Source organism: Leptinotarsa decemlineata, unplaced genomic scaffold (assembly GCF_025532065.1).
Source record: "Leptinotarsa decemlineata unplaced genomic scaffold, Ldec_3_MD MMD2_P_RNA_scaffold_1, whole genome shotgun sequence".
Taxonomy (NCBI): Eukaryota; Metazoa; Arthropoda; class Insecta; order Coleoptera; family Chrysomelidae; genus Leptinotarsa; species Leptinotarsa decemlineata.
Genome location: NW_027412523.1, coordinates 2927869 through 2942611, shown reverse-complemented (window position 1 = coordinate 2942611; position 14743 = coordinate 2927869). Strand labels below are relative to the sequence as shown.

At 38.0% G+C, this 14743-nt stretch overlaps 1 protein-coding gene across 8 annotated transcripts in view; it reads left to right on the top strand.

Annotated features, from left to right (window-relative positions):
• Positions 1-14743, top strand: part of Syt7 (Synaptotagmin 7) — a 703683-nt gene that overhangs the window by 646806 nt on the left and 42134 nt on the right. For 6 of the 8 annotated variants that reach the window (XM_074179490.1, XM_074179533.1, XM_074179410.1 and 3 more), the window contains one exon: positions 4925-5063. In XM_074179490.1, the coding sequence (XP_074035591.1) occupies positions 4925-5063 (139 nt within the window). The remainder of the gene's footprint in view (positions 1-4924; positions 5064-14743) is intronic. The other 2 variants (XM_074179453.1, XM_074179628.1) reach the window with 1 other exon arrangement.

Below are 14743 nucleotides of genomic sequence, written 5' to 3'. Positions count from 1 at the left end.
GGGAAACCTTTTCAGCATTCCTCTTTTCCTTACTCCACACATGTCAATTTTCACTATTCACAGTCATTTGATGATTATAAATGAAAGTAAATTGAATCATCGATAGATTGTTTACTCTTCAACAGAAGAATATCATATTTTGATCGGTTTCCGGGTTTTGCCGTGGCTGAAATACTGTTCTTCAACTGAAACTGAAGCTCGCATTTTTGCCTGGTTGAGGTATGTAGATGACACGTTCGTTGTTTGGAGCTTTTGAAAAGAAGAACTTCAGAACTTCCTGAATCATATGAATAGCTTTCATCCAAAAATCCAGTTCCCCATGGAATTATAAAAACACCTCCAAATCCCATTACTTGATATTTTAGTTATCAAGTAAGGTAATCAACTAGGCCATAAGGTATACAGGAAAAAATACACACAGATCGATAACTACATAATGGATCCAACCATCATTCAAAACAGAAATGAACCGTCGTCAACACCCTAGTGAACAGAGCTTTGAGAATATGTGAAGAAAGGTACGTTGACGATGGAATAAAACACCTAACAACTGTGTTACAAGCGAACGGCTACGGCAGAAAACCGAGCACCAACGGCACCAACCGAGTCGTGAAAATTCTAAGGGAGGAGAATATTAACACCGTCTTCGAACCAACAAAAAAAATATCGAAGTATCTGAAATCAGAAAATGGCAGCAGAAATCCATTCAAATCATTTGGAGTTTACAGAATTTCATGTAACAGTGGTGGAGTTTTTATCGGTCAGAAGAAAAGAAGCATTGGTATCCGCCTAGTCGAGCACAAGCGGAGATGCCGATTGGGACATGAATAATGCCATTGCCTATGCTGATCTGGCCCGAAGGCCTTTCAACTGGCCCTCTGTCTAGCGCCACCACTGTCAAGGAAACCCCTACTCCTTCTACAAATTAGCGGGGTAAAAGACCCATTTTCTTTATTTCCTATAAATTTCCCATATATTTTAGATATGTGCATCTAAAATATTCTATAACATAATTTCCTAATAACAGTAATAAATTGCAACATCAATTTTAATATTTTTAACCTCAGTTGCAAACAGAAAAAAAACAAGCATGACTAGAAAACTAAAATAAATTAGAATATTAAAATCTTTCCCTACATTTAATAATCCAGCTCATAATCCCCATTAGTTACATCACAAAACTAACGAATATCATCGGAGCTTTGAACATTTATGCAAACTCATATCCCGCCACGACCGGGAGGACAACCACGTACCCACCAGAAACGACCTTTCTCCCATTTTTCTTTATGTGCTGGTAACTTACCTATATTCTCCCCTTTCGTATGTCACCACGCTATCTGCTCATTCATTCGCGAATCGTATCCATTCGTTCTTTTATCCGTTTGCATTCCTAAACTTCATTTCGCCATCCACTCTCTCCACCCTTTCCTTCCACTCTCGCCATCCAATCCTATTCCCAAGCATACATCTATCAATCACGTGATCTGTCGTTTCCGGCAGACTAGCAACGTCGCATCATTTTTCAACAAGAATGTATTCAGAAGCCAAAGAACTACATAAACACCAAGATAACTTCAACAGAAAGGAAGAGAGAACATATCTACCAAAGACCAAAAACATTGATGTCAGCCGTGGAAGCCTACATTCCTATAGAAGGATAGTAGTGCGGCAGTCTGAACTGCGGATCTATTCAAATACTGGCAACACTGAAATCAGCGCTTCTCTCGTGTGATTTTTTCTTCATCTGCAGTGAATATTGATTCGAAATATTCCAAAGATTTGATCTTCTCGCTCACATCATTGGAAATGACAGTGTAATATATTGCAATTTTTTCCTTAAGAAAGATATTGCTGACTTTGTTTCTATTATGACTCAACAAATCATGCAAGTACAAACGTTATTAACGGGTGATTTTTTAAGATGTATAGGATTTGATTTTCAAAACAACACGAAAAATTGAAAAAATTGATGTGGTCCGCGGCTCCGCTTTAGATGTCCCATGCGCAAGGTCCAATTTTGGCACACTCTCTCTAACATATCGACCGGTATTTCACGTATAAATGCTTCAGTATTGGCTTCCATAGCGTCATTCGTTGCTGGTTTATCCCTGTAGACATAAACCTTAACATGCCCCAAAAGAAATAATCCAAAGACGTTAAATCACACGATTTAGGCGGCCAATTGACGGGCCCCAAACGTGAGATAAACTGTTCACCGAAGGCGACTCTTAATTGGGCCATTGTTTCGCGTTCTGTGTGGCATGTGGCACCATCTTGTTGAAACCACATGTCAGTCATGTCCAATTCTTCCATTTTGGGCAACAAAAACACGGTAGCGCTCGCCATTCACAGTAACGTTCCGGCCATTGTTGTCTTTGAAGAAGTACGGCCCGACCAATAATCCACACCAAACACTGACTTTTTCGGGATGCATCGGTAGCTCCTGCAATGCTTGTGGCTAGTTTTCACTGCAGATGCGGCAATTTTGCTTGTTAACGTATACATTCAACCAGAAATAAGCCTCGTCGCTGAACACAATTTTTCGATAAAAATGTGGATCTTTTTCCAACTTTGCCTGCGCCCGTGGTCCGGTGAAGCTACTTCACCGGACCAAAACCTCATTGCCTCATTGCCTTCCAGACCAGGAATTCAGACAAGAGAAAATTTGTTGAATCTTCCTCTTGAGGAGAGTCGTTTTTGGAAATTTGCTACCAATGTAGACGTAGCTCGGTAGGAGCAAAGAGCTTTCAACGCCGCTGGACTGTCCGAGAGTATTTTTAATAACTTGTGTGTGAGGTTAGATTCTACCAATCTCTCCGCACACAATTCAATAGCATAGATTTCCGTTTGAAATACAGTCGCACAGGTCCTTAGGCAGGTTCTCTCTCAGATTACAAAGCACTTGACTTTCATCAGATTCATTGAATGCTGAAACACTCATTTCAGAAAGGGTCGTTGATTACAAACAATCCTTGAGAGAATTGAACAAGCTCTGAGGTATATCTCAAGGAAGTGCTGAAAATGAATATTTGAGTTGCTGTAATAACTTTGGCGATAATTTGAGAGAGTTCATTTGCCACTCCAACAACTGTCGACGATCTGGAAGCTTGCAGTAGGCAGTTTCAGTAACTAATTTTCCAATAAAGTTCGACTGAACAATTGATGAATATTCTACGTATTATTCGTGGAACGAGAAATCCCGTGACTGGTTGAATTCATGTCCACGATGTTCTGAGTCCTTGATAAGGATTGTGTTGAGTTAGTTATACAGGGTGGCCCACCAGCACGTGTATAGTTAGGTCCATGAGGAGCATATTCCGAAATTATTTTGAAATATACAGGCTAACTCCCAAAAAAGTTACAATCCAAAGTAATATTTTTTCTTATGGAACACCCTATATTTTTTCAAATACCTGAATGGCATATATTGGCGAATGTAAGAAATCATTGTTAGTTTATTGTATTAGTTTGGTAAAAAACATAGACATTTTCATTTTTCTTTTCGTGTATATGAAAACGTCTTCGAGTTATTAGGGTTCGATAATCGGAGATGAGTTTTCAAGTATTCTTCCTTGTATCATCACAGGACTACAAAATATCCCATAATACGAGGAATCCAACAATAATTTAATTTCAGGCGTTATTTTTAATAAATTGGTGTACCAACCAGAAAAAAAAACTGATATTATTATATGAACAGTCATTTGTGGACAAGGAAATGAGGAAATGTCACATGGGTTCTTATCCTCTTCCTTTGGAATCGAGGCTAAGTACCGCATAGCGGCATTGAGGACTTTCCTTTTGAGTGGAAATTGAATATATATATTTTTTCAATACCTTCACATTTCACATTACCAATATCATGTCTTCCGGTCAAATTTCTCTTCAGAAATTTCTAACTAGAGAATAAGTTTTCCCCCTCGTTGTGCAGGAAATTGGAAGGGAAGTTTTTTTTCCCAAACACCCTGTCCAGTTTTCTCTGTCGTGCACGACCCCCCTCCGTGGTTGGCTATCATTTATCAGTTATGGTTTTCCTTGCACCTTGTCAAGCCCTGTGTAGAAATATGTCAATATATCCATTTGCCAAATTTTGAGTTTTATTGGGGCATTATTGTATCATGGATAATTTATAGATTTGGATCTGCTTGGTATTACGTTATATAGGGTTAATAGTTAATCTGTTGGCGCCTTTGGAACATAAATCATTTGTTATAACTCACCCCCTTTCGCTGTCTAAAAGCTAGCTGTGAGCATAGTCCGTTCATATCTAAAATACTTCACTTATGAACTAATGATGGAATATGAAAGAAAAATAAATATTACGTAACAATACTCTGAAGTTGCTGGATTCCGCCTGATTGAAGACGCCAACATATCAGAAATACGCGACAGACTGTAGCTGTTCATCGTTTTGAGGTTCAACTCAGTACATCTCGAACTCCACTGTTTGAAAACTCTCTCATCTGAAGAACTGCGTTAATGTGGAATAAACTTCCTAAGAACGTTTTCCCAAATGAATTCAATCTCCAGCGATTCAAATCCAATGTGAATCGCTACTTCCGCACAGGCCCCCCTGAGAGCGGCTTAAGGATTTTCCTGCTTGTGTTTCATCCTTAAATAAAAAGAAATATGGTCTGCAACCCCTCATTTCCTCTTTTTTTCCACTCATCAATGTTTACACAAGTATTTTGAAGTCAAATGCTTTCTCAGTTTTGAAAATCTGTTTGTTTTGAAACCTGTTTTTCCGTTAATCAAATTTTCACCCCTACCAACGCAAACCATTGGAACTTGAAACCTGTGCGAGCAAGGATTAACTAGGTCTTACTGTTCAACGTGCGATTCCTAGCACGGTGGTTACATTGACAAGATGATTGGATGGAAATGTTCCGCCGTTCAGTGATTTCAACAAATATTTTTTCAGGACGACTGGGAGCCCCCAGGCAAAATCACCTGCTGGCAGCAGCCAAGGAGCTCTTCCACCAGAAGCTCGCACACCCACAGCACCCGCGAACAAGGCCCTTCACAATGTCAAGGGGGATCATCCATCGGTAAGCCAGGATGTAAGCATGATCTGTTTTTCTATCTCTACTATTAGCTTGTAAGAATGTTTGTTGTGTTTCAAAGAATTATAATAATTCAGTTTATCGAATGTTACTGCCTGTTGTGTCGGATTGTCATAACGGCGATGAAGAACTGAGAGTTTTGGTAAAAGGGTTTGAGATTAATCTAGTTCAATACTGAAATGAGTTTAAGAAACCCTTTACTAATAATTCCAGTCTTTTTCCAAGTTATAAAAACTCTTGTGGAATTTGTGCAAACTTATTGAATGAATCAATAATGAAATACTGTAATTTTGAAAAAAAATCTAGTGGAATGTTTGTAACAGTTCATCGGTATATTCTTTCTGAAAAGACCAGCGACGAGATATGGTACGATGGAAGTTCCAAGGCTGTTAGAATTGATATCTTTTTTCAAGAAGTCTCAGATAAGATTTCATATGGAAACCATTCAATAAGTCAAGTAATTTTTGTACAAGGAAGTTTTTTTGACTGGTCCAATTTCGTGCTTTCTGTTATGACGACCAAAATGATAACGATTCCAAGAGAAATCTTCTCAGGTAATCTTAATTCATATTTCCAAAACAACTATCAGTTATGATATTAGTCTCAATCTTCGAAATCGAGCTTGGCATTCCAAACATTCAATTATATTCACCATTCATCATTCATATTTTTGTCATTACACCTTCACTTCGAGGCAAGTGAAATCATTTTTTTTAATTCAGGAGACTATTATAGCTAAGTTTTTTTTTAATTACATTTATTTAATGTCGCATCAATCTCGAGGATTATTAGCGACAATTCAAATTTCATAGAAATATTGATTTCTTACAATAAATTTTCAGCAGCTTTATACTTCTTAGAAAGGCAATTAGTTTTTCATAGTTACAATTTTGAGCCCTGTAAGGCTAGCAAGGCGAATCCAGCAAAATTGCAAAAAAATATATCAAGTTGTAGCTAATTAGTTGCTAAAACCACGATTTTGTTGCTCGTGCCGATCCCTAGAAATTGCAAATAATGCTATCGGTAATTGAATAAATTATACAGGCTGATTCACGGTGGATGGTACATTAGACGTTTCTGGTGAACCAGACAACGGATCACTTTGAAAATTTAATGGAGGGCATATTCGGACATTCTCTAGCCAACTAAAATATTTTCGACAATGCGGTGATGCCGCTTCTATTAGAAAGCAGTAGCAACTTTGATTTTTCAAATGGAACACTCTGTATATAATATTAGTTTTGGAATCTCCAACAATTGCCCGACAACTTTTCTTGATATTTCCCTATACCTATCTGTTACCGTTTTCGAAATAAAAATTAATTTCAATTTTTTTCTTCGAAAATCATGACTTCCAAAAATGCCGATATCTTTCAGTTAAGAAGTACTATGATATCGAAATTTGGTTTGGAGTTAGGTGATACTTGGACACTTCCCACACGTCAGCCTAATCTCCGTTACTTCAATACAGGGTGGTAAAAAAATACAGTTTTTTCGTTTGCTTGAAAAAGTTGCTGAAATTTAATTATTTTAAATGGAACACCTTGTATATTATTGAAAATTCGGAAAGCTGCAGAAATTTGCTTTCTTTCTATGTATATCTTACCTATACCTAACTAGTCAAGTTTCGGACTTATGAACATTTATTTGTGAAAATGTCCCTTCAGAATGGTATTTCCATTCTGTATTTGGTAAGCAGGCCATGATTACTATTTGACAGTAGCGTTGTGACATTCTCCTAATAATATCGACATTTTCGTCACTTCAGAAGTTGCAAATACCTTCAAAACGATGGAACAAAACTATTCAAACGAAGTTCTTATGAATTTTTTTATTATTTTTGGACAGTGTGTCAAAATTATCAGCAGAACATGTAGAAAGTTCAATGAAATGTATCCGAATCTACCGCCAATGAACCTCAAGAAATTTATACGAATTCAGAACAATTTCAATATGTTTGGATAAACTTTAAAAAAGCACCAAGAAACTTGAAATTGAAAATATTGATATTAATAATTATAAAAAAGTAAAACAATCATGTGGAATATTTCAAAATATGTTCGAATCGCTGGCCGTTCACTTCCAAGCACTTTAAAATGCGGGTGTTGACTGCTTTCGTGGTGGCAGATCTGATTTCATTGGGATCCAAATCTTCAAATGTTTGGGCAATCCTTTTTAACAATTCATCTCTCGAACGCACGGGTATTTTGTAAACTTTTTCTTTAAACATTCCCCACAAATAAAAATCTGATGGATTAAGGTCGGGTGATCTCGCTGGCCAATTCCATGATCCCAAGCGCCTCATCCACCGATCGTCAAATAGTCTATCCAGTTCTGCGCTCACTTCTCTTGTGCAATGTGCAGGAGCTCCGTCTAGTTGGTACCAACAGTTTCGATGAATAATCTTCGAGTGGCAGATTATCCACGAAACTGTCTACAGTATTCTCCAAAATATTCAGGTAGCTTCTGGATGTTAATGACTCCTCGTATATCACGTACCTCAATTTGTTGTCCATCAACATGCAGAAGACATTAAAACTAAATTTTTCTTGAAATCCGGCTTCTTTTGTGACGTGAGGATTTTCACTGGACCAATAATGACGATTTTTTCTATTGAAAATCCCTTCTCTCCAAAATTTCGATTCATCAGTCCAAATAATTTTATTTAAAAAAAGTGGATCTTCTTGAATGCGTGTCAACAACATTTCACAAAATTCTACTCTCTGTTGAGGATCTTGAGGCTTCATTGCTTGAATTTTGGTGAATTTATAATCATGCATTTTATGTCTTCGCAAGATTCTTTGAACCGATGAATATTTTATACCCAAATCTTTTTCAGCACTTCTTATCGATGACTCGGGAAATGCGTGAAAATATGCTAAGACATTAATCTGGTTGTCTTCGAAAGTTACGGGTCGAGGCAAGTTTCTTGGTTCTTTTAAAGTTGATCCAAATGCATTGAAATTGTTCTGAATTCGTATAAATTTCTTGAGGTTCATTGGCGGTAGATTCGGATACATTTCATTGAACTTTCTACATGTTCTGCTGATAATTTTGTCACACTCTCCAAAAATAATGAACAAATTCATAAAAACTTGGTTTGAATAGTTTTGTTCCATCGTTTTGAAGGTATTTGCAACTTCTGAAGTGACGAAAATGTCGATATTATTAGGAGAATGTCACAACGCTACTGTCAAATAGTAATCATGGCCTGCTTACCAAATACCGAATGGAAATACCATTCTGAAGGGACATTTTCACAAATAAATGTTCATAAGTCCGAAACTTGACTAGTTAGGTATAGGTATGATATGCATAGAAAGAAAGCAAATTTCAGCAGCTTTCCGAATTTTTAATAATATATAGGGTGTTCCATTTAAAATAATCAAATTTCAGCAACTTTTTCAAGCAAACGAAAAAACTGTATTTTTTTACCACCCTGTATTGAAGTAACGGAGATTAGGCTGACGTGTTGGAAGTGTCCAAGTATCACCTAACTCCAAACCAAATTTCGATATCATAGTACTTCTTAACTAAAAAATATCGGCATTTTTAGAAGTCATGATTTTCGAAGAAAAAAATTGAAATTAATTTTTATTTCGAAAACGGTAACAGATAGGTATAGGGAAATATCGAGAAAAGTTGTCGGGCAATTGTTGGAGATTCCAAAAATAATATTATATACAGAGTGTTCCATTTGAAAAATCAAAGTTGCTACTGCTTTCTAATAGAAGCGGCAACACCGCATTGTCGAAAATATTTTAGTTGGCTAGAGAATGTCCGAATATGCCCTCCATTAAATTTTCAAAGTGATCCGTTGTCTGGTTCACCAGAAACGTCTAATGTGCCATCCACCGTGAATCAGCCTGTATTCTTTCCCTTTGATCTTTACAGAATATTTAGTTGCTATTTAGTCGCTAAACCTTGGATATAACGAAACATTTTTAAATAATTTTTTTTTATGTTTTATGATCTTGCTATCTTGAAACTGTTTTTTCCTGGAATCAAAGATGTTCTAAATTTGTTGCTCATCAACAGTAAACTTGAATACACCTTGAGTAACGGCAACAAAATAGTTGAAACCGATCGGCCGATTTTCAATTTTTTTTGTATTTTCACGTTCCTGCTCTCTTGAAACTGGTTTTACTCAGAATGAAAAGTGTTTCAAATTTGTTGCTCACCAGGAGTATACTCAAATACACTTTGACTATCAGCAACAAATATTTGAAACCGACCGGTCGATTTCAAATGTTTTTTTTTTTCAGTTTCCTGAATTGCTCTTCAAATACACCTTGAGTATCAATAACAAAATAGGTGAAACCGATCGGCCAATTTTTAATTCTTTTTTTCATTTTACTCGTTCTTGCTATCTTGAAACTGGTTTTTCCTGAATTGAAGATGTTCTAAATTTGTTGCTCACCAAGAGTAATCTTAAATACACCTTGAGTATCAGCATCAAAATAGTTGAAACCGGTCGGCCGATTTTTATTATTTTTTTTTAATTACCCTCGTTCTTACCAGTTTCACCAGTTTCACTATCCGGTTTAACCAGTTTCAAGATAGCAAGAACGAGGATAAAAATAAATAAAATCGGCCGATCGGTTTCAACTATTTTGTTGCTGATACACAAGGTGTATTCTAGTATACTCCTGGTGAGCAACGAATTTGAAACACCTTTTATTCTTAGGAAAACCAGTTTCAAGATAGCAAGAACTTGACGGGTAACGGGATTTTACAGTAGTCCTGAGATCCTGGCTTACCGTATAGGTCAGCCAGCGGTGGTCTGACATAGAGATATGGTCCGAGACTTGCCAGTCTTGGATTTTGTTTGATATTTCGGCTGTCGTGAGCGTGACATCTATTAATGTTTGGCTACGAGCATTAATAAATGTTGGCTCCGTGCCTCTGTTCAAGATTGTTAGATCTTTCTGTATTATATATTCATATAGTGACTTACCTCGGGCGTTGATATCCTTGCTGCCCCAGCTCACGTGGTGAGAGTTTGAGTCGCAACCCAATATGAGCTCCACTCTCTGGTTGAGGCAGTGGTCCACTAGTACCTCCATTTCTCTGGTCGGTGGTAGGGTGGCTGCATCTGAAGGGAGGTACGCCGATGCGATTATCAACGCCATATATTTACCTTTCCCAACTGGACTTTCCCAACTGGAGTGAGATAGTGAGATCTGAGGTGCTGAATTGTGCCATCGGAAACGCTCTGTATTTCCTAGGAACGTAGATAGCCGTCTTAGGTTGCTAGTTGCTTGGTAAGCTGAAAATTTGACCAGTTAAACTACTGAAACCAGTAATTTTGGTCTTTATTATCCAGGGCTCCTGGATCAAGGCTATTGCCTCCTCCAATACATCAAGGTGGCGACATAGTGTTGCCGTTGCCGCCTTTTTGTGTTGGAGGTTGCATTTTATTATTTTTACTTTTTTTCCAACGTCCTTACCCAAGAGACATTTGTTGGATACAAAGTTACCTCTAGAGGTCCATCTGCACCCTACTGAGGGGGAGGTGGCCTCGCTGTTTTTGGGTGCCTCCTCCGTCAGGTCATCGAATGTCATCTGTTCAGATGCTTCGACTTCCTTTTCGGGACCCATGGTGGCCTTGGGGTCAATATCCACTTTAGGTGGTTCAACTTCCAAGGACCTAGGGTCTTCAGAGGTACCCTCTGTTTCTTTTATTGTTGCCCTAATAGTCAGTGAGGTAAACACGTAGCTTAACCTCATCGACTTCTTCTTCAGGACAGCCATATCATCGTCTCCGATCCCGAAGACGAAAGAGGTGTCCTTGTGGGTTCATCTTAACCTCATGATGGAAGGTGCACCATCTTGCTACCTTCAGGTCAGGATTCTGCGCCTTTAGTCGACCCAGCACCCTCTTCTTTTCACCGGATGTCGTCTTGTGGACGTCCACGACTTGAACGTGGGCGGTTTGCTGTTGTTGCTGGAGGCGGAGAAGATGATCTTGTCCAGCTACTCCAACAGTTGTTTTTTGATGAGACTCTCTCGTTCTGCGGTAACCTTACCGTACGGGTTAGTCTCATCTATGATGGCTACCTTGAGGTGTCTCAAGGCGGTGTCTCAAGGCGGCCTCCACGAAGGTTTTGGAAGGTGCAGCGACATTTCTGTCGCTGCGCAGCTTCTTCAAAAATCTTGGGGTTCCCTCCGTGGAGGTACTCGCGTGAGGGCGATTTCCTGCGGTGGCAGCCGGTTCCTTGCCTTTTTCCAAGGCGGAGCTCTTGGCGCCCTCCGCAAGAGGTGCCCTCATGGCACTTATGGCACAGTCACAAACTTCACATGTAGGAGAGTTATTACCGTTGAGGATGTATTCATGAGTGAGGGAAAGACCAATGATTTGATTGCTGATTACTTAGAGTTGGAGCCATTCCATTGCTGTTGCCATACGTCAGTAAGGATTTGTTTGTAAAACGGTTTCAGGTCAGAGTGGGTTAGTAGTAGCATCCTTTGCCAACTGGTCGGCCCTTTCGTTGCTTGCTATACCAACATGTGATGGAACCCACATAAAGTTGATATGTTTACGCTTCTCAATGATTGAGTGGAGCTTATGTTTGATGTGAAGTATGATGGGGTGCTCTGGGTTTAGCTTCCAGTGTACTCAGTGAGTCGGTAATTACCAATAATTTTGAGTGATCGCTTTTCTCTGCATATTCAAGTGCTTTCCATATGGCATAAAGTTCTCCTGAGAATACAGTGCTTACTGCTAGTAGTTTGAAGGAGTGATTGGTGAACGCTGCCCCCCCTCCTTCTTCTGATTTGGATGCGTCGGTGTATATTTGGATACAGTCTTCGAATTGTTGCAATAGTTGTTGAAAAGTTGCGTGAATTAAACTATGGTTGGTGTTATTTTAGGAGGATTAGGAATGTTTGAGGTGTTGAAAATTTCAGGTCGATTGAGTAGTAAGTTGGAAAGGAATCGATTGAGTCTCTCGTAGAATGGAATTGTCACTCTCTTCCTTTTTACAAATGTATTTCTGAACCTTTTCTTCGGATACTCAATGGAGGTTCTCCTGACTCACAGTATAAACTTTAAACCGGACTTGTGTGGAATGCTCCAAGAGCAATTCTGAGAGCATAGTTTTGGATGGTGTCCAGTTTTTTCAAAGTCCCGTTTGCGGAGTTGTAGACTATAGAACCATGATCCAGTTTTGATTTAATTAAAGATCTATAGATCAACATCAATATATTTGTATCTGCACCCCATGATCTAGATGCAATAGTTTTCATTATGTTTAGACTGCTCTGACAAGTCATTTTCAGGTATCTAATGTGCTCATTCCAGTTTAGTTTTCGATCGAATATCGTACCCGGAAATTTTGTATGTTTGACATACTCAATATCTTTATTGTTGAGTTGTAATTTAGGCAAATTTTCTTTGGATCTTTTCGTGAAATGGATACAGTTTGTCTTGCTCTCAGATATTCTTAGGCCTGATAATTCTAACCATTCTTGTAGTTTATAAATGAAATTTTGTAAATATCCATAAATAGTTTTGAAATTTTTGCCCTTGCCAAAGACAAATAGATCATCTGCAAAAAGTCTAGCTTTCAGAGGGGCAGCACAGTCATCAATGATACTGTTGATTGCAACCAAGATGAGAATAACACTCAGTGAGGTTCTTTATAGCCAAGTTGTTCCAATGCGTTTTTTCCCGTTTCCCCAGAGAAACACAGTTATTCATTATTTCATCCGTATTGTCTCATTTCAACTCAACAAGTGGACGATCAAAATGTTTCCTCTTCCACCTAGGATTCAAGTCCCCTGCGTTTACAAAATAAAGCCCAATGACTTCTGTAGTAATGGTGCTTGATTCCCAAGTGGAATAAAATGTCCGTAACCGAGATTAAGTTTCTGTCATAAAAATCATCCAATTTCTGGGATGAAATATCCATCAGGTTTCTCATAACCTCAAATTCAGTTCGAATAATAAGTGAATTCAAGAAAATATTTCCATGGACGTTCATTGAAATAATCATTGTTTAGATTAAATGTTTTGAAATAAAGAGTAATCCAGAGCTAGCCCAAAATTTAAATTTGCCGCCATTTCTGCGGTAACGTGCTGACAACAATAAAAGGCCAATTCGTCAGCTGACAGTTTAGGGTTAGTAAAAATGAAACGTTCAACGGTAGAACAACGTGTCTTCATTGTTGAATATTATCGGAAAGATAAAGAAAGTTTGGGGGCCGCAGATGTAAAATTTTATACAAAATATAGTTGAAATAGTGTTTTGACTCCATGAACTTTGAAGAGATTAACTGAGAAATTCAGGGAGACTGTTGTTGCAAATCCATATACATCATTTCGGCATTGTGGACAAGAATTGCGAGTTGTGGGAAGATCTCTACATCGTATACTCGCTCAAGATATGGGACTTCATGCCTACCAAATGCATTTAATTTAACACAGCAGCTGAAACCTGTTGGCCATACACAGCAAAGAGATTTCGTTGAAAACACATTCTCATCTTGATCTGTTGAAAAAAAACTGTTTAAAATCTGTCTTTCCGTTAACCAGCTGTCGCACCCCTGCGAACGACAACCCTCAGAAGTCGAAACTTGTGCGAGCTAAGGACTAACGAGGTCTTACCTTTCAACGTGTGATTCCTAACACAGTTATCTCACGGTTCTCATCCTGATGGATTTGTTAATCGAAAAACAAATGCATCTCCACTGTTTGATGTGGATTTTGGGCTGGTACTGGATTGGGGCATCATTTGAACATACTTTTTAGACAATGGCAGTCACTATAACTGATGAACGATATCGCCTCGTGATTACACAGTTCTTTGTGCCAAAATTGGATGATATTGGTGTGGCAAATATTTGATTTCAACAAGATGTGGCTACATGTCATTCAGATCATGAACCAATTCGAATAATCCATGAGACAGATCCAGGTCGTGTACTCCCCCGTTTTGGTGATCAGAATTGGCTCCCTAGATCGTGTGATTTAACACCTTTAGATTTTTTTCATAGGGTTATTTGAAAATAAAGGAAAACAAGCCCACACTCACGTATGCATTGAAAGGGAAAAATTGAACTCTGCATCATGCAAAATGGTCATGTAAACAACAAAACAGTGGAAAAATAACGATGAAGATACTAAAAACTGTGTTTCTTTTCCAATCAAATTTTGCGTTAGTTCTAAGACATCCTCTATATAATCATTCTGTACTCTATTGAATTTGAGCATACATATATCTATGTGTCTTATTGATGTTGCAATTAATGTTGAATGCTTTGATGTTGAAATGTTTAATGTTGTACTTGTATTGCTACTGTAAAAGGCAGATGTTATTGTAGATAGATAATATAGAAAAAGATGTATAGGAACTAATTTCAAACTATTTCTGCGTATTTTCACAGCAATGTATAACAACTTGGAGACAATATTGTATCAGATTCATTTTTGACTAGAAGTTTTGGTGTTCATTGCACCAAAATGTCGACTTGAATCACAAAAGTTTCTGATCTCATTTGATTATGTCATTCAGGGAAGAACTTAGATTGACACTGAAGTTCTGGTATTCCTTTGAAGGTACATTAGATATATTTCTACCAAAGGACTCAATTCAATAAAATTCTTTGAAAATAGTTAACAGGCATATTTTCTATTTTGCATTAGGATTGACGCTTTTCAACCTCAAAAATACAAA